General features: G+C 37.8%; 1 protein-coding gene across 6 annotated transcripts in view; it reads right to left on the bottom strand.

Moving 5' to 3' along the window:
- The window catches only part of SLC24A2 (solute carrier family 24 member 2), a 135,861-nt gene extending 120,445 nt beyond the window's left edge, over positions 1–15,416 (bottom strand). For 5 of the 6 annotated variants that reach the window (XM_054004222.1, XM_054004217.1, XM_054004219.1 and 2 more), the window contains exons 1-2: positions 15,327–15,416; positions 12,409–13,483 (exon numbers count right to left, since the gene is read on the bottom strand). In XM_054004222.1, the coding sequence (XP_053860197.1) occupies positions 12,409–13,341 (933 nt within the window). In that variant the 5' untranslated portion in view covers positions 13,342–13,483; positions 15,327–15,416. Of the gene's footprint in view, positions 1–12,408; positions 13,484–15,104; positions 15,145–15,326 lie in introns of those variants that run through there. The other variant, XM_054004218.1, reaches the window with a different exon arrangement.
- Between the last annotated feature and the right edge of the window lie 4,927 nt (positions 15,417–20,343).

Here is a 20,343-nt window from a genome sequence, read left to right as displayed (position 1 = left end):
GTAATCTGAATTTTTATAATTAACCACTCTTTTTTCCATTGGAAGCTGGAGTTTCTGGATCCTAACAAGGCTTTCCTTGCTATTTTAGGAGCTCTATGCAATTTCATTCATTTGTTGTAAATGTTCAGTCATCCACATAGAAGGTTAGAAATTTGATTAATTAAATAATGGATTAAGTAGTTAACCAATACTGTAATTCTCTGAAAGTTAAAAGGATGCCACATTTTATAAAAATGATAATCCAGAACAATCTGTTATGAAACATGTACATTAACAGTGTAACTGTGGCTGCAGTGCCAATAACTTTTCTATAAATAACAGTAAGACTCAATAGCTTATTTGCCTCAAGTACCTTTTGGAGCCCTATGTAATATCTCCATACTGACCTGAATAGAAACAGAGCAAATTAAATGTTCACAGACTAGATTAACACTTAAATGTAAGCTTGTTTTGGTTTTCTTTTTTTTTAACCTCTATTTCAAAGGTGACCCTGTGCTAAATGACATCAGGCTATCACCCTCATACAACCTGATGTAATTCAAGGTTTTAGAAAAGGCAGCACTGTGGTAATTACTCATGGTATTGCAATAAAATCACAGGAGACAGCTTTTCAGGTTTTACCAATCTATTGCTGCAGGTGATAGCCCAGATTTTTGCCAAGTTCCAGGTCAGGAGAGGATCAAACATTACAGTAAAGATCCTATTGGAGTATTGGTCCACAGCTAGTTGAACATGAGCTAGCAGTGCCCAGGTGGCCAAGAAGGCCCCTGGCATTCTGGCCTGTACCAGCAATAGTGTGGCCAGCAGGACCAGGGCAGGGATTGTCCCCCTGTACTCAGCACTGCTGAGGCCACACCTTAAATCCTGTGCTCAGTTCTGTGCCCCTCACTGCAGGACAGACATTGAGGTGCTGGAGGGTGTCCACAGAAGGGCAACAGAGCTGGGGAGGGTCTGGAGCACAAATCCCGTGAGGAGTGTCTGGGGGAGCTGGGTTGTTCAGCCTGGAGAAAGGGAGGATCAGGGATGACCTTACCACTCACTACACTAGCACTACGAGCCTGAAAGGAGGGTGTAGCCAGGTGGGGACCATTTTATTCTCCCAAATAGCAATGGATAGGCCAATAGGCAATGGCCTCAACTTGCACCTGGGTACTAAGAAGAATTCCTTCACTGAAAGGGTGGTCAGACATTGGAACAGACTGCCCAGGAAAGTCTCCATCATCCCTGGAGATATTTGAGAAGAGTGTAGATGTGGTGCTTAGGGACATGGTTTACTGGTAGAGCAGACAATGTTATGTTAACAGCTGGACTCAGTAATCTTAAGTGCTTTTTCCAACCTCAATGAATCACTGAAATGCCCAGTTCTCTGTAGTGATTACATAAGTAACATGAGGAGACTGTATTCATAGGTCAGGCAGCACAACTAAGCCAGGTGAATCTGCAGCCAAGAGCTGGGTCCTGCAATTGTCTACATCTTGAGCTTCTCATTGGTAATTTTGAATGTAGATCAACTAAATCTGAAAATTAGTCTTTGTATTTTTGCAGAGTAGTTTTCTGTATGAAGAGCACATAATTCACAGAGAAATGTTTTCTTCCACTTGATCACTCACAAAAATGTGCCTGTATGTGTGCCTAATTAACAAAATAGCTAATAGCTTTTCCTACCTTTCAGAAAGGAATTTACAAATTTTTCCCATGCCCACTCTTCCCCTTAAGAGACAAACCCCTTAAAAAGGATGAAACAAGCAGTGGTTTTTAGCAGTGGTCTGGGAAAAGACAATTGTGATCCCACCACATAATAATTGCCTTGATATTTATCAATAATCCACATGACAGGACAGATCATGCTGTGAAACACTGAGTGCCCTTTTCCAGTTTGAGTCCAAGGGCAAAGAAAGCTGATAAAGCCTGTTTTGCTTGCTACAAGTGCAAAAGAAATTGCTTTCTTTGTTTGCTAGGGGGGATATAACATGGAAGGAAAGCAGCTCAGAGGCTTGGAATCATACATGGCACATAGAGATCAGAGAAGCATCCAGATTGTAAATCTCAATGTCCTTTGGGGCTTGATTTCACTTTCATCAAAATCAACAGGAAAACTTGTCATCAACTTCAAAGCTACCTTTCATTGTGTTTAGTCCTTTCCCTCATAACAGAAGAAAACAACATAATTATTGAAATTGCAAAAATCTGCACATATAGGATTTATTCAAGTTTCATTTGACTTTTTTCACTACTATCCTTCCTAACATTTTAAGGAAGGACAATAATGTTAATGATGGGAAGAATTCTTAAGCAGAAAATCTACTAACATTTAAAGCTTTGGCAAAGAGGATATGCTTACCAAGATGCTAAAAAACCAGCATGATACAAAATGAGTGCCTCATGTATGCTACCTGGTTTCTTTCAATTAAGCCTGACCACCTTTTTCTCAGATGCCACCATGTTCTTGCTTTGCCTCAAAACCATTTTGCCATCAATACGCTGACCTTTTTGTTTTCTTGCATACAGTAATCCAATCACTCAAGTAGAAATAAAACTTACCTACAGCACACTGTACAATGTTCTATGACGTTTGGAAACCACAGGTTTCTAAGACAATTAAATGAGAGAACCACATCTTGACCCTTAAATCCAAAGCTAAGGCATGAGTTTGCAATTCAGTCCAGCCTGTTACTAAGCCTATTGCTGTTATTTTAAGATGAGAGTCTGAATTTCTTCACACGTGTCTATGTATGAGATCATAAATCAACATTTATTTCCCACAGCCCTAAAAATAAGAGGCTGCATATTTTGTTTTGGGTTTGTTTTTGTTTTTTTTTAATATAAAAATATATATGCTAAATATATAAACACTGTATTGTATGGAAACACTTATGGTGTTTCTTGCAAGTACAAAATTGACACAGGAAGTTATCCAAATAATTCAGTAAGTAATTGCAATACTAATCTATTTGAAAATACTGATTTTTAAGATTTATATTTGTAAGTAATTACTAATATATTTGCAAATATATTGTAAGAAATAATTAAGGAATGGGTGCAGAAACATTTCTATTACTTTGCTTGAAAGGACTTACACTTTACAGGTAACTTTAAATGAAGAAAGTAATAAATTCTCACCCCAACTTTCTGCACAGTTCCTTACTTATGTAACAAATTTTAGTTACTGTAATTACAGCTGTTGGCTTTTCACCTCAATAAGAAATGCCTTTTCTCCACATGAAATGTCATGTAGCAAAGAATAGCACCATAGGCCATTCCCATGATAGAATAAAATCATTACCTCACTGTAAAGCAAGAAATCATCCCAGTACAGTGATGTAGACTTACTGTTTCTCTCTCTGTATAGGTACAGGATAAAGACTCATTAATGTAATACATTAGGTACAGTAAAATATGTCCATAGTCCAGTACATTGTGTCCTCGGCCTCAGGCAGGATTGTTGTTTGTTGCTTGGAAGGAGTCCATATTTAAGAAGAAAACACAGACATTTTTCTCTGAATAACTAATCTAGAAAAATCCTGTGAGGAATGTGCTGCTCACAGCACATTTAAATATTTGAATGAGTCTTATGGAAAAGGGTTACTAGGCAGAAGACAGGTGAAATGGTATAGGAAGCACACAAATTACTATCCTAGAGAAGTGTGCCATTTCTGATTTACCTCCTGTGTGGCACACATGGCACCTCTTAGACTGACAGTGTGTGCACACCTGTACGCGTACATGTAGGTGTGCCCACACACACATACAAACAGGAAACAGCTCCAGTACAGCCTGACAATGAGACAATCAAAAGGTTACAAAATCACGTCATTATAATGTCCAGAGTAGGGTTCGGAGCAGAAGCAAGTAGTGATTTTATTTCAGAAAAGGAACACACAAAAAACCAACAGTGATATTCCTCTTCAGTGTAGTCCCAGGATCATTCTCTGACTAAATTTCAAAGGAATTTTGCCAAGAGTTTTGAGAGGAGACTCAGGTATTCTGCCTATGACTTCTGGATAGAAACTAGCATTGCTGTATCTGCTTCTAAAAAACTCATTCAGATCTGGAAAACTTAACAGCTTTCCAGGATTTGCAATATAGAGAGGAAACACTAACCACTTCTTAACTCAGACTTTGCAGAGTATTTAATAATATTTATATCACTGCAGCATTTAAAAATCCAGCCATGACAAACAGAAAATGCTTCTACCCAGAAACATTCTAAATGAAAAGAAACTGTATTAAATAAATATAATTAATATTACAAATAAAGCAGAAAACCAGGAATATTTAAATAAAAATATATGGCAACAAAAGTAGCTGTAAGACAGCATGAGGCTTTCAAATTATTTCAGTTGACTTTAAAAATCCATAAGTAACTAATAATAAGAATTATTTCAAACAACTCCTGGACAAAGAAATTGTTGGAGTTCTAAAATCTGGGGGCTTTCCACTCCAACATTTGGTTGTCATAAATTTTAGTTAAATAATAACTTTGTGATTGTGCCTGGTAGCAATAGAAGGACTTTAATTAGTAATTTGATAAAAGCTTGCAGCACAAATTAAAAAAAAAAAACAAAACAAAAACAACAACAACAAAATGAACCTCTAATTAATCCCAAAAGAGATGCTCATCCTCTAATGTTACAAACCCTGCAAACTTCAAACTTCTCCCTTGGGCAAAAGTCTACATAACTAGACAGGGCTCAAATGATGCCCTGAAGGTCACCAAATGCAGGCTGTGACCACAGACGTGCCTTTTCCTCAGTGATCTATATCAGCTAGAGCTGTTTTACAGCAATGTGAGAGGGTGAAGAGTTTACATTAGCTGGTTATGCAATAAATGTCACTGGTATTACTGCTGACTTCAGACTAGACTCGCAGCATTAAGCAGTTAAGAGGTGATAAAGCAGGATTAATTTCTGAGGAAAATTTTTTGTTGATTTGTCAGCATAGTTTGTAGTACAAATTCCCTGCTACCTTTATTTTTCCTCACACAGGAAAATATTTTACACCAATCTGTTATTCCTTAAGAGTAGGACTTCATAGCAGTTTTAATATCATTGCACAGACAGACCTTTAAACCTGTTTTCGCACACTCACCTTAAAGGAAGTCATCCAAGATCACAGCTATTTATGGCTGTTCATGTAAATCACAATATGGACGACAATGGAATGGTTACGGAATAGTGCAAACCACAGTAACTTTGCAGTAATTGTTCTTTGAGCTGCCCTGATGAAATTGTACCTGACAGGGACAGTAAAATTACCCAGAGTGAGTGGTTAGGGCAGGGCAGTAGCTATACCACTAGATAAAACTGCTTTGGAGACAATGTGAGCTCTGAACCCTCCACCTGCTGTAGAAACAAATACATGATCAATACACTGAATTCTCATTGCTCTCCCCAGCCCTGAGGCCCACTTCTGTTACCAGCAAGGCAGTGTCTGTTTTTCCAACACAGCATTTTTTTTCATTTCCTTTTTTCAGATCAGAACACAAGTAAATGAACAAACCACCAATGAGAGCAAATAACTAATTTCCTCAAAGATACAGGTACTGCCTGCAAAATAACAAAACCTGGTAATGTATTACAATATATATTCTGTCAGATGCAATTTGTTTGCCAAAAGTATGCCCTAAGGCTGCTCTAACTTAAGATTTTCAGTTTGCCTCTGATACTGACCTGCACTTAACAATACAATTGCAAGAATTTCAAATACACAAATTTGCAACAAGACCAAACTTAATCCAAAACATCTGATCTGACTATTTTCCCCAAAAGCAAAATAGAGCATCAACAGTACTGTTTTGACTTAGGTCCTGTAATACAAAAAGATGCTGCCTTCTACCAGATATTTCACTGATAACACCTGTGAAGATCTATTGCAAGACCATATAGAGAAATAAGCTACTTTAAATCACCTCTTGGACATCTATGTTTAATAAATAATCAGCAACTCAATGACAGCTTGGGTGAAGTGGAAAAGACTGATGTTATGCTAACTGTACATAAAGTTGTATACATGACAAATCATATTCTTCTTATCAGGTACTATGAATCACATTTATCTTTTTCCCATGACAAATTTCTTTCCACTGAGGAAGGAAACTGTAATTTCATACAGCTATCCAAGCACCTAATCTAGGAGAGACCAGGTTATCATCTCATTATTTTGGTAGGAAAATTAAAAATAGTTTAAAAATATGTGCCTGTCTCAGAACAATAAAGTGTCAGGAGCATTGTATAAGGCATTCTACTTGAGAGATCAAATTTCCAGCATTTTGAAATGCACAGCTAAGTATTATTAAGGTATTTGGTTTCCACTGATAAAAGAAGATAGTGATTTTCAGGAGTACTTAATGAGCAGTTTTGAATTAAAAAAACAAACAAAACAAAACAAAACAAACAAAAACAAACAAACAAAAAAACCCAAAAAACAAAACAAAACAAAAAAACCCCACAAAAACAAAAAAACAAAAAAAAAAAAAACCACCCAAAAAAACCCACAAAAGCAGTCACCTTTCTTTTTCTAAGCCACCTACATCTCATGATGCATATGTGTGCATGATAAATCAATTATAATTACCCAGTATTTAGTCTATCTTGTCATTGTAGGTTCTAAAAAACTTGTCAGTGCCAAGAAAGCATTTGACTATCTGGTTGTGCCAATAGCAAACATACAGCTGCAAAGATTAATGGAAGCAGCCATTAAGTTAAATAATAAAAAGTGATGTTTAAGTAAAAGCTGGCTGAAAAACAACAGAACATGGCTGCTTTAGGTTAAGGTGAAGGAAATACCATTTATTCTACAGAGTTATTAACATCACACTAGTCACTGCAAGTTAGGCAAAACTTAGTACATGTCTGGGAGAAAAAAGGAAGTCTTTATATTTTTACATAAAGGGAAAAACATTTATAAAGTCCCCTGATTTCCTCTCTTTGTACAGCTTCTGTACAACAAATTTAACCATGTCTGGAGTTCTCACAGCATGGTGAACAATTGCCAACACAGCTGGTTTTGCACAGCCTCTAGGATGTATCATTTGATTTCTTTTTAATTACATAGGCTTTATATTTTTAAATATATTGATGGATATTTTGTCCCCTTGCTAGTAATTAACGGTGGCACAGTTCTAGACTTCCTTTTCCCATCATACTTAACAAGGGTGGCATCTCAGTGGATGGCAATATGTTAAGAGCATTTAATCTACACTACATTTGCATGCTGTCACTTTTTGTTTGTTACCAAAGTACATACATAAAAAAACAAGAGATTGCAGTGCTGAAAACTATAATTATTGCTTTGTGGTCAATAAATTACTGAGAAGTGCTAAAAGAAGCTGAGAATAGTATCCATTTCACTGTACTAATGGTTCCATATATAAAGTATCAGCCTGTGGTTATGTCAGTTAATAGTCCTAAATTGAAACAACAATGCTAAAAACTTAAGGCAAATTAACTCATAGTTACTGCTACTGGAGTAATATTAAATTAAAACAGAAGTAGATTGAAAATTATCTGAGAGAATAAAAGCAGATAAAATATGACACAAAACCAGACATTTATCTAAACAAGAGATGGTTCAATGTCAGTGCTGAGGCTTATGTTTCAAACATGTCCTTAAAACAATGCAGCTATCTTGCAAGATCCAGATACTCATAGCTCTGTATTCACACAGATACTTGCACAAGTAGACCAACTAAGAAATGTCTCTAGAATAAAAGTCAAATCTTCCTAAGAACAGTGAAACACTATGAACTGTGAAAATGTAAAAAAAAAAAATCTTTTCTTGGTAGTGATACAAGGAAGGCTATTCTATGGATAGAGTTACAGTTACTGGGTCTGTGGATTCAAAATGAAGAAGTCCTGAAAAAGGAAGTTTCGGTTTTTCTTGAATGCATGCAGGTAATTTGTGTTTTACCTTGAATATATATTAGATCAGACATTATAACAGTGAATGTGCATGTGAAGTGCTAATACAACCACCAAGCAGCGAAGTACCTAAAATACTGTTACTTTAGAATGTAAATATTGCCATTAAGTACACCGTGGCAACACTTGAGATCAATGTGGATCTTAAAATATCACACTATTCAAGTTTCTTAAGACAACAAAATTGGCAATAAAATAATAGTTACACTGTGTTGGTAAAAATAGCTCATTTTCCAAATGCACTTCTCTGTAAGTAGAAAAATTGTAACTGTCTTGTATATACCATAAGCTATTTATCTAAAATGGTACTGTCAGTGAAACAGATGTCATTGCACAATATCCCTGCACCACCCACATTCTGTTCTCCTAGTTGCCAAACTGAACTGTTTTGAATTATTTACTGAACAATCAGATTCAAGCGTTTCTGCAATGAAAAAAGTACTTAAAACTGAAATGTAGTTCCAGATGATGTTTTAATGTGACTTAATACGTTCAACATATCTTCACCAACACAGATGATGAAGAATAGACTGAAATCTTAGCAGAAAGTTTAAAAAAGTCTTTTTTTAAAGACATTTGTCCATCAGCTTCTTCTGTTTTCCTCTTCCTGTCTATTATAATCAATTTGAGGCTTATGTTTTTAAATATCTTTGTTCAGCTGAGGAAGATACCAGATTAATACCAAAGTCTCCACCTCAGTCCTTACCTATCTGTTCTTTGCAGGATAGCTATGTAAAACCTAAAAATCATACCACAGAATAAATTAAGCTGGAAGGGACTTCTGGGTATATCCAGCGGTGGGATGGCACTTACTACTGCAGGGCTCATTCAGTGCGACTTGTTAGGGACCCATCTTGATCTGCATATTCCATATACCATCCTACACTGTAGAACTTAGCCATCTGGTTTTTATCTTGTCTTTTCATGCTGTCTTGCTTTTTCATCTATCCTCCTTTTTTTCATCCTTTTCACAGTAATCTCTGGAGTTCATCAGTATCAGACTGTCATCAGGCTTCCTAGGGGGCGGCATGAGGCACAGAACTATCCACAATTCAAACAGAGCCTTGCCAATGAACTCTATGAACTCTAAATGCAAAAAGATTTGTAGTCTGTTCTCACCAGTGCCACAAAATTGTTCTGAAAATTAAAGCTACCAGATTTTCTCAACCTGACACTTTAATAATCCAGACTAAATATGGTTGAAAGCATGTGAAGGAAAATAATGAGCACAGTGAAATTCATATAGAGTACTCTGTCTGCATTTACATTTGTTCAAGCAACCAACACACTAAAGAAAATAAGATCAGAAGTTCAAATTGTCACAGTCTTCTAGTACAAAAAGATATGCTTTAATTTTTAAGAATGGGGATAGGAATCTAAAAGGCATCTACAGAGATACACATGCATTCCAGCAACCTGATGAATACACCTATAGCAAATGAAAGCTAGACAAAAAAATCAGTTCATATCTAAAGCCTTTCCTCATGGGAAATACTCTCCTTGAGACAAAAGTACAAAAAACAAAAAAAAAAAGTAAATCTTTCTTCAACCTCAAAGACAACGGAGAATAAAAGCACTGAAATTAACATTAAAATACATTTTAGTATTTCAAGAAGTTTCTCATCTGATCAGTTTTTTACTCTTTGGTACTTGTTTGCTAATAAGCCACCTAACCCTTCACTATCCAGCTTTATGATGCCTTATTTAGACTTCTCAAATTTGTTGAGCTGCTTTCAGATTACAACAGCCTTAAAGGTAAATACGACACACGTATTTTTTAGCAGAATACTTGCCAGTTTGGCAGCAGCAGAATCAACAACAGATAGGTAAAGGGAATTTTGGTTAGAGGAAAGAGAATTTTCTCTACTCTCCTGAAATTAAAATATTTCAAGAGACTTCAACACACCCAGTTCCAGATAGCTGCCTAGCAATTCTCTGGCTCAATGGGGGAAAAGAGAGTGAAAAAGTTTCCATCAGAAACAACTGAGATTGCAAATTCTGTGTTCAGTATACTAATTCAATACATACAATTGTACATATACACTGTTGATGAGTGGAAGCAATCTAGGCTAACAGTTAATACTGTAGTAATTAAATCTTTTTTGCCACCAAAAGCCAAGATCACTTCTGTGATAATTATAAACCTCAGTGTTTAGGAAAGAAACATCCATGTGCATTGCATTCACTACAAGGCATCAGACCTCAGACTATAAAAGCTCTATTCTTTGCTTTAGACAATAACTTCAAGGTGAAAGTACTAAGCATCTCTATCAGGCTTAGGATTACATATAATAGTTTTGGGGGTTTTTTTGTTTGTTTGTTTGGTTGGTTCTTTTGGGGTTTTATTTTTTTTGCTATTTTTTAATTTAAAAAGCAATCTAATAATAGCAAATAAACTAAGAGAACTTAACTGAGATTTTTATCCAACAAACAATCTGTGGCATCCTTGCTATAAGAAAATAATTTCATTCATCCTGCTTAATGCTGTTCAACTGAAGAATGAAATAATTCATAATGACTTATCATTTCAAAGTGCAAGTGGAATATTCAAAAATATGTCATAACAGCATGGGTCACAGAGTAAAAACATGGTCTGACACCTTGAGAAGCTATTTTTCCCAGGAAGCAGAAAATGCGTATTTGCTAAATTGCAACAAAATTAGAACATCTTTCATCTTTCTTCACCCCTCAATGATTTATGAATACATTATTTTATCATTTTAATTAAATTTAATTCAGGAAAAATATTTTCATGAAACACATCATGCAAAGCTTGTGGTTTTAGGAAAAGTAGCCAATTTTTGATTTTTTTCACCCCATCTGAAATCTGTGTACCTGTACCTGTATTATAAACAAATGTTAAACAACAAATGAGTGGTTCTAAAGGTATCCTTTTAAAATCAAGTCCATCTAGAGTACTTCAAATATAAATAATGTTCAATATGGCTCACAAATTATTTTTTCTTCTGTTCAGCCGAAAATAATTAAACCGTTTGATATACAGCTACTCTCCCTTACCCTGTAGCCTGGACAACACAAGGCAGCTGCTTTTCATATTGATAATGCTTCAGACCCATTACAGATTTATATTTTCTGTCCAGTTTTGGACAGATGAAGTTTGCTTCGTATACCATAGTCTTTCTATCATCACACATTTTTAGCACTGTCAAAGGACTTACAGTGCATTATGAACTCTGAGATTATTTAGAAACCAACTAATGTAGTTAAAGAAGCCCCTTGCTAATTAGCGTAAGTATTTTGTTGGTGTTGACCCTTCTTTTCATTTACTTATAAAATCCCAATAATGCATTTTGAGAAAGATGAAGATGAACGTGCTGATTTTGTGAAAAAAACAAAAAGGAAAAGATAAAGTTACAAGTAAGTGTACAGCTGTTAAACCTGGTTAGAGAATACAAGGAAAAAAACAAGACTTTTTCGGGTTTTAATTTTGGTGATTTGTGGCTTGCCCTAAAACTGAATGTGTCTGTTGCAACTTTTAAAATATCCAGCTCTGGCATGTCTCTCTCCTCCTGTGCCTGTGCACTTTATGTGCCTGTGCACTTATATTGGTGGATTGTGCCTCTTCTGAACCACTTAATATATGACTGCTAAACAAAAGAAACAGAACAGTGAGCAGCTAGGTCCCTGATAATTTGAATAATTACTGCATAATAAAACCTTATCTGATGAATATACACAAAGTTATAGAAAAACAGACATTCCAACCAACATATTCCTACATGCATAAGTATTAACCAGCTCAGCTTCATAGGTCCTTAAATATTGCTTGCTTTAAGAAGAAGGCTGTTTAAAAGATTATTGTAATTGCTGAAGACTCAACAAGCCCTCTGTGCATAAATTTCATTATCTACTTGTGGACAAAAATTAGTTTGCACAGTTGCAAATAGCATATGGGAAACCATCCTCCTTAAACAGAGAACCTATGACTTTTGCCATTGTGGTCACTCTTTTCACGAGTTTTTTTCATGTAATTGCCACTAATTACAACAGGAAGTTAATGCTGTATTATCAGCATTGGTAGATGAAATCACGTATAAAAATACTTTTGTATACTATTCTGAATTATTTGCGTCTTCTCTGAAGAAGAAAGTGCATTGAAAGTCTTTAGAAAGCCAAATTTTGTCACAAGATCCTCCCCAGATATTGTCACTGTTTAATCCAAAAGCTTAGAGAAAAAATAGCTCAGACCTCATCAATGTGCCAAATGCTGAGTAAAGGTTCATGTTCTTTTGCTGGCATTTTATTTCTTGCTTTCTATGCGATCAGGATAATTCTGGAGTTAAAAGCTATTTACTGAAAGGCTACTTGTTTTTTTAGTTTCAATAATATCAGTTTGATTAAACAAAAAGACATTTGTGCAAAACTTTTCTATATTGACTACTGTACTGTATTAGAACCCTTATGCTATAGAAGGACTTAGCACTTATAAGGACAATAGTACATATAATGCAACTAAAAATTGACCAACCTTTCCTTCAGCATCTGTTGTTACCTTCTCAACCTTGTTCCTGTTTAAAAATTTCTTCACCAATTCTTCTACTTGGACATTGAACTTCATAAATGTCACATAGAAAAAATATGCTGTCAGGAGTGTTATGCTTTCCCACCACATTATGAAGTTATCCAGAAAAAAGATGATTAGCAAGATCAAGTCAATGATGTAAAAGGACATATCTCGAAAGAGTGGCCACCAAGTAAGGTTCAAGATCTCTTTAGAAAATAAAGCACACATTCCAATAACAAATAGGATATTGAACACGGCAGATCCCACTATGGTACCAATGCCAACGTTGCTGTGGGATATAAACACTCCTATCAAAGAAGTGAAGAGTTCTGGGGCTGACCCACCAGCAGCCATGAAGGTTGCACCTGCCACGTCATCAGAAATGGCCAGTTTTTCAGTGATGACAGTCAAGGAAGGAACAAAGAACTCATCACAGACTATGGCTAAGGCTATAAACATGTAAATCATTCCAATTATATGGAGTATCACTGCTCCCTGTCTTCTCTCCTCAAGAGAGAAAAGGTCCTCGGGGTACTCTCCCTTTGCATGATCATCTGTTTCATTGTCGTGTCCAGCTTCATATTTCATAGAAGCATGTGGATCTGGAGTGCCGTTTTCATTCTGTTCTGTGAAATCCAAGAGAGTTCTTTGGTGCCCATGCACCAGCTTTTGGCTATCTAGGCTGCTGACCAGTGCCATGCTATGTGGTTCCATCTTGAAAAAGGCACTCATTGAAAGTGAGAAAGTACTAATGGCCACTACACTGACAAGGAGCCCTACAATTCGTATCAGTCTCAGTTTTTTCCTGACATTTTGGTGCCACCTGCACCCGAACAGTGGTTCCGCCAAACACCACTCCTCCAAGACACCAACAACAGTTTTTTTCTGAAGAGCCATTTTGTGGTCTGTGTGAGATGCTGAGGGAGTCAGATGGACTGTTCCTTCATACTTTTCTCCAGCTTTGAAGTTAGAAGTGCTGTAAGATTCTTCCCAGTATCAAGTTCTTTTACTCTGCACAGGACGTATTTTCTTCATTTGTCTTAAAAGGACAAACATTGATATTAGTGAAACAGGAAGTGATTAGAAACTTATGAAAGCATTTTACAGACTGGGTTACATTTAAAATTTGAAGCAGAATATATAAGATAAACCTCTGTCACATCCCACCAGACACAGCAATTATATGTTTGTTTAAGCAGTAACCCTGTGGATAACAATTTACCAATACTCATTTTATGCCTCTCATATGCCTCTCTGCTCTCCTCAGTTGCTGACAAAAAAAATCCTAGTGAAAGGTAAAAACCATCCCCAGATGTTGTACAAAAATGAAGAAACTATTATTTTAATGGATACACCAAAGATTATTACCTGCTGTAATTACTTTCCACTATGAACATGTAATGTCCAAATCCCAAATGCAGGAACAATAGTGCCAGGAAAGGCAATCAAAGTGCTAACAAGCATCTCATCAGACCTTTAGATAGCTGAGGCAGCATTAATTGAAATGTTACATGTGCACAGAACAATCATTGGTGTGTAAGTAGAACACTCTGATGCTGGAACAGGATTGAAATTGGAGTTTCTTTAGCTCCTCTGTAAAATCGACTCAGCTTTACAGAAAGAACTTGGTTTCCTTCTGATCAGAGCTAGGACAGTGTCTTGGATAAGTCAAGACAAAATTTCCAGTCTTTCTCATTTTCTTTTGATTTATGTCATGCATTCAGAAATAAATGTAGGATGTTACCAAGAATACCTATTAAAAGTGCTCCTCTTACTAATACTTAAGAAAATAGTTTAAATTTACACAAGAGTTGATCCTGAAACAAATGAAATGGTAAGAAATTATGCAAGAATGACTATTCATGTATGCCAGAGATGAGTGTTCTTGACTAACAGCACTTCTAACACAAGAAAAAAAATCTCTACATAATAATAGGTGTTTTGGTTAAGGAATTTGAAGAACATTTGTAATGTAGAAGTTAGCTACATATATGTCTTTCACAGTTAGTTGTTTTTTATATTAAACAAAATATAAGATACTTTCTCAATAAAACTGAATGTTAGTCTTTACAATTACTGCCCAAAATTACTTTGTTACATCTCTTATTCAAGTCATTTGTAGCAGTAGCTGAATTCTGAACATTCTATCAATCAGCAGAATAACTGACTTTGTATTCTCAAATACAGGATTACAGCTATTATATGCAGTTATTTCCCTAGAAGTTAGTAAGTCATTCTCAGTTTCTCCTGATTTTTTCAAACAGTTTCCACACTAAGATGTCATAGAGACATCGTCCGCGAGATGCAGTAGCACAGCAGAGACATTTATTTTCCACCCCAGAGTTAACACTCGACGGACTGCCACAAAAACATTTAGCAGGAAAGATACCGGAACGGCACCACCACCGCTGCCGTGCACAGCCGGCGGCGACGGGCCGGTGTCCGCGCTCCTTTGACCATTACGCGAACGGGATACAGGAGAAGCGCTCGATCTGTCCCCTACCCGGGCACTCGCACGGCAGAGCTCAGCCAGGCCGCTCCCGACACGGCGGACCCCAGACCCTGACGGAGCGCAGCGCAGCCCCCCGCCGCCCCGCCTTCTTCCCCGTCCCCCCACGGAGATGCCGCAGAGCCTCGCCTAACTCAGCCCAAGTTCGCACCGCTCCGCCGCGCTCCGCTCCACGCCGCACAAACTTTTTCCACCTCCGAAAGGGGAGCGGGTCCAGCCCCAAGAGCGGGGAGCTGCGGAAGCACCGACCGGGGGCTCGGGGCAGCGGTCGCCCCTCGGCAGCCGGTACCGCCCATGGAGGCGGGAATTTGCGGATGGGAGTCCCCGCACCGCCGCAGCCCAACCCCCGCCCGCGCACTTCGCCGGCGCTCACCCGGAGCTGCGCTGCGCTGCGCGCCGGCCCGCGGACGCTCGGAAGGGGCACGGGAAGGAGCGGGATGGGGACAGGGACAGGCGGCCCGTGCACAGCCCCGCGCGGCACCGACTGCGGCGGGCGGCGGCAGCGGGATCCGCCCCGCGTAGGCGGGGCAGGCGGCGCCCCGCCTCTGCCCGCCGCGCTCCCACGGGAGTTGGGTCACCCGCCAAGCAAAGGGGCCAAGGAATTTATTTTTTTTCTTTTTCCTCTTCATCCTGGGTTAGCAGAAGCGGTTTTAAGCGAGGTAAAAGTCAGCGCTTCTAGCAAAGGTAATAAGCCTCGAAGAGCGGGGCTATTTTTAAAAGGTGAGGCCTTCTGATCACAATATCCTTTATGTCAAACGAAGGGAAATCAGGAAATTAAAGATAAGGACATTTCATTTTGGTTTTGATTTAAGGAAGACAACATATCCATGATTAAATTATTTGTCATTATTAATTTACTGCTGAACAGAAATTTCTTCAAACTGCATTTCAAAGTTGCTAAAGAGAACAATAAAGATGCACTGAACACACGAGGAAACAGGAGAATTCCTTAGCTAGAGCTATCCCCTTCTATTTTGATCTTCTGTTTTCAACATCAATATTGCCCCAATAAACTGTGCTTCGTTAAGCAAATACTTCAAAATTCTCAAAACATTGAAACAGTCACAATGCAGCTCCGTCATAGCTAATTTCCTGTGATGTATGCTGGAGATCTATTAGAGTACACAGGTGACACTCTTTTGAAATACCAGTTACACTCCTCCTCTATGCCATTGTTAAAAAAACCTACTTGGTAATCCATGGATAATCCAAAGTAATCCAGTGTAGGCGGGCCAACATCCCAGGAAGACCGTGATTGGTTCAGGGCAGTTTAAGAACTTCATGTGGAAGTCCCTGAAAAATGCCACGCCCAGGATATTCGTGTCTGTTGGGTAAGAACAGACCTTGAGATCTGGGAAAAGTTTGGTAAACAGCTCATTAACACTTCTCTGCTTTCAGTGACATACTTTGCACATTCTGAAAAGCCCTACTATAAGAGGTGAACTCTCAGTCTCTTTGAGGTAAATAATAACCTCTTACAGTTTCTACTTTTTTAATTTTGAACTCTTATTTCATCCTTTGGCAAACAGAAAATAACTGTTAATTTGTGCTTCACAAAAAATACAAAAATGTAAGACTTTATTATAAAGTGATAATACATGGATATTATAAGAATTATTAGGACATCACATGAAAAATAAGGACTGTTCGGGTAAGCCTGGCATGCATAGTCTGTTTATATTTCCACACAGGCATTTTGTAGGACCTGGCCTGTTTGGTTTGCCCCTGGCATTAATGGGAAAATCATAAGTTTTAAAGACTTTGGAGATGCCAAAATAAGACACACTAAAGTACAGCAGGCATCTTAGAAACTGTGTAACCACAAAAGAGATGTAAAAGGTTACAAAGATATTCCCAAAATTTTAGTGGTTTCCAGTGAGAACCACAGCTGAGTCACACACACAAAGTGCACTTTAAGGCCAGAGTCTGCTCGTGCAGTGTACATTTATTTCATGTTTCATATTGGGAGGTGGTCATTAGTGGCTGACAGTTGATGGAGGGGGCCTATTGATTATCACAATTTGCCTTTGTTCAGTCGCAGGATGATGCAAGGAAGCGTGTGGAAATTGCTTTTAACCACGCTTCTAGAGACCCCACATAGATAAGAATTACTTGAAATATGGATTTACTTCTGTATTCACATATGCAACACCTAAATGAAGTAGCTATATCTCAAACATTCAACCTGTGCCTGCTATACAGTGCGACAGGGATTAAGGGTAGGTATGCTTATAAAATTTCTTCAGACTGCTGAATTGTTGGCTTGCAGTCTATGAGAAGTGGTCACTTGAAAAAAAATCAAAAATGGTTTTACAGCTTCACAGATGGCCCAGACGCAGGCTGAGATATGTGCGTAGTACCCCAATTTTATCAATTTATTAATTAAAAATTGGAAGTAGGTGACTTTTACAAATGACCACAGAGAGAATATGTAGAAAATCCCCTATAATTATGCTATTATATTCCCTGTAATGATATTATCTACTATCTGAAAGTCCATGTATCTGAATTCTAATATCCATCTGTTTCTCTGTAGTTGCAAAGATTTTTCTCCCAACAATAAAAACGTGTTCCAAGCCAGGGACAATAATATCTGTAACAAAAATTATGTGGCTCACAGATGGGTATCTCTACCAATGACTTAAGCATTTTGAATCAGCTGACCCATTCTCATATAAATGCTGCCTACTAATCAGGAGAGAATTAAATAAGCACAGTTACATTCTTATAAGAAGGATAATAACAATAAAAGAAATCCCCCTTTTGTTTTTTTTTTTTTTTTTTTTTTTTTTTTTTTTTGTTTTTTTTTTTTTTTTTTTTTTTTCCTCACAAAATTAAACACCAGAGTGTATCCTGGTTAAACACAGAATAACTAAATTATTTGAGTGGAACAATATTTTCCTCACAGATGTTCAATGTTTCTCCTTTAAAGAGAGGAGAGAAGGCACCTCTGCAAAGTATTTGGATTGTACTCTTACACATTTGTAAGTATGACTAGGTTTTCATTTATATTTATATTATTTATATTTATATTTATATTTATATTTATGCTGAATATATACTTTTTAATACCTTATCTGTAGTTAACTGCATCATGTGTGAGGAGTCATCTGAATTCATAAGCCACTCTTCTTCACCAATTCCTATTTCCAGGAAGCTCCAAGAAGTAAAACCTTTTTCTTTCTTTTTTTTTTTTTTTAACAGTATTTTTGTTTTGTCTATTTTCTTTGTGTTGTAAACCTTAGACTTGGTAAAAGCAAGCGCAGAAGTATTTTTTATGCTGGAGAGGGAAGGAGGAGGGAGTCAAATTAAAAATCCTAAATAACAACATCTCTAAGTACCCCAGCAGTACCTTCTAAAGCTGGAAGATAAAGCTGATGAGGAGGTTACCATGACTACAGAGGCGGCATATTTGAATGAAAATGGATGTTAAGCTTTTAAATGCTAATTGCAGTTGGGAACAGGTGACATTTGAAATATCAAAATTATTTCACACTTTGTCATTTTTAGCAAGTGAAACAGGATAGAAAAGATGACAACATAGAGTTAAATTAAAACACTGGTTCTGGTTGCAGCTGAGATTGAGTTAATTTTCTTTGTAACAGCCACTATGGGGTTATATTTTGGATTTGTGGTGGAAACAGTGTTGATACATCAAGGATGCTTTATTACTGGTTTTATTACACAGTGTCAACGCCTTTACTGTTCCTCACCCCACCCCACCAGCAAGAAGGCTGAGGTGCACAAGGAGCTGGAAGGGAAAACATCCAGACAGCTGAATCCCATTGACCCAAAAGTTATCCCAGATCATATGGTGTCATGCTTAACATATAGAGCTGTGGGGGTGAACAAACAAGGAATGTTCTTAGTGATTGTCATTATTTTCCCCAGTCACCATCACATATGATGGAGGCCTGCTTTCTTGGGGATGGATGAGCTCTTTCCTACCCATGGGAGGTGATGAGTGAATTCCTTTGCTTTGCTTGCATGTGCAGCTTCTGCTTTATTGTTTAAATCATTGCTATTGCAAACCCATGAGTTTTCTCACTTTTATCATTCTGATTCTGCCCCCTATCCTGATGTAGGGTAGTAAGCCAGTAGCTGTTTGGGGCCTACTTGGTGGCTGGGGTTAAATCACAACAGTCCTTTTCTCATCCAGCATGAGTATTAAAAGGTGCAAGATAATGTTTGATTGAAAAATGCTAGATTGAATTTATAGCAATTATGCTGCTTTGCTATTAATCAACAGGCTCCTGTGCTTGCCATGGGGCTGACTTGCCTGGCTATATATTAAGAGTATAGTGCTTGTTAGTGACTGCTTTTTGCTTTTACTGCTTGCCATAGGGCTGTGCTGCTGATCATGTTATTCTGCTGGGCCTGGGATTCTGATAACAGCTGTGGTGATGCGTGTGGACTGGCAGATGGCCAGTGCATCATTGCTCATTCTGTGCTACTGTACTGGGCAGGCTGGAACGCCACTGCGAAATCAACTGAGAGGCACTGTGACCTGTGAGTAAGTACACATAGGAGGGAGCAGAGCACCCCAAAGTGTCTATGGCCATGGATATGCCTGTACCACAGTATGTACATCTTGAAGTATCTGTGGCCATGGTTATGTGTGTACCACTGCAGGTACACCTCTGAGAGGACTGTGGCCCAGGGATTAATCCATGCTGCAGCAAGAACACCTTGAAGCATGCATGAGGTCATGTTGGAGCGCCTAAATGTGTGTAGCCAGGGAGAGTAGGTATGCCCCTGAGGGAGTATGCAGCCATAGGTAAGGCTATGTTGGAGCAGGTTTGCTCCTGAAAGAATGGTAGCTGTGGGTGAGGAACGCTCCCTTCTCCTTCTCAGCTCTGTATGCTGAGCATGATGCCATATGATCTGGAATATCCCTTTGGTCATCTGGGGCCAGCTGTCCCAGCTGTGTCCTCTCCCAGTTCCTTGTTCATCCCCAGTCCACTCGCTGGTAGGGTGCTGTGAAGAGCAGAAAAGGCCTGACACTATTTAAGCTCTGCCCAGCAGTTATGAAAGCATCCTTGTGTCATCAACACTATTTCCAGCACAAATTTGAAAGATAGCCCTTATAGATGACTCTATCCCAGACAAAAACTGGAACAGCATGGATATGGTCTTCAGTATGTTGAATAATTTAATTGTTAGTGATAATAGGCAAACACACTGCCCATGTGTTTAAGGAGCAGAAACTGTTTATACTACCTGAGTAATATATTCTAGAGGAATATATTGAGCAAAATTAATCAAACTTCTTTAAATTAACTACACTAAACTTAAATTAACACATTTCCAGTAGCCAATATTAAAGAGGACATATAAAGTTAATATTCAGAAAGTAAAATTCTTAGTGATGAGTAAATGCTACATGTACC

Source organism: Vidua macroura, chromosome Z (genome assembly GCF_024509145.1).
Source record: "Vidua macroura isolate BioBank_ID:100142 chromosome Z, ASM2450914v1, whole genome shotgun sequence".
Taxonomy (NCBI): Eukaryota; Metazoa; Chordata; class Aves; order Passeriformes; family Viduidae; genus Vidua; species Vidua macroura.
Note: the sequence above shows the minus strand (reverse complement) of the source record. Positions and strands in the feature narration are given on the sequence as shown.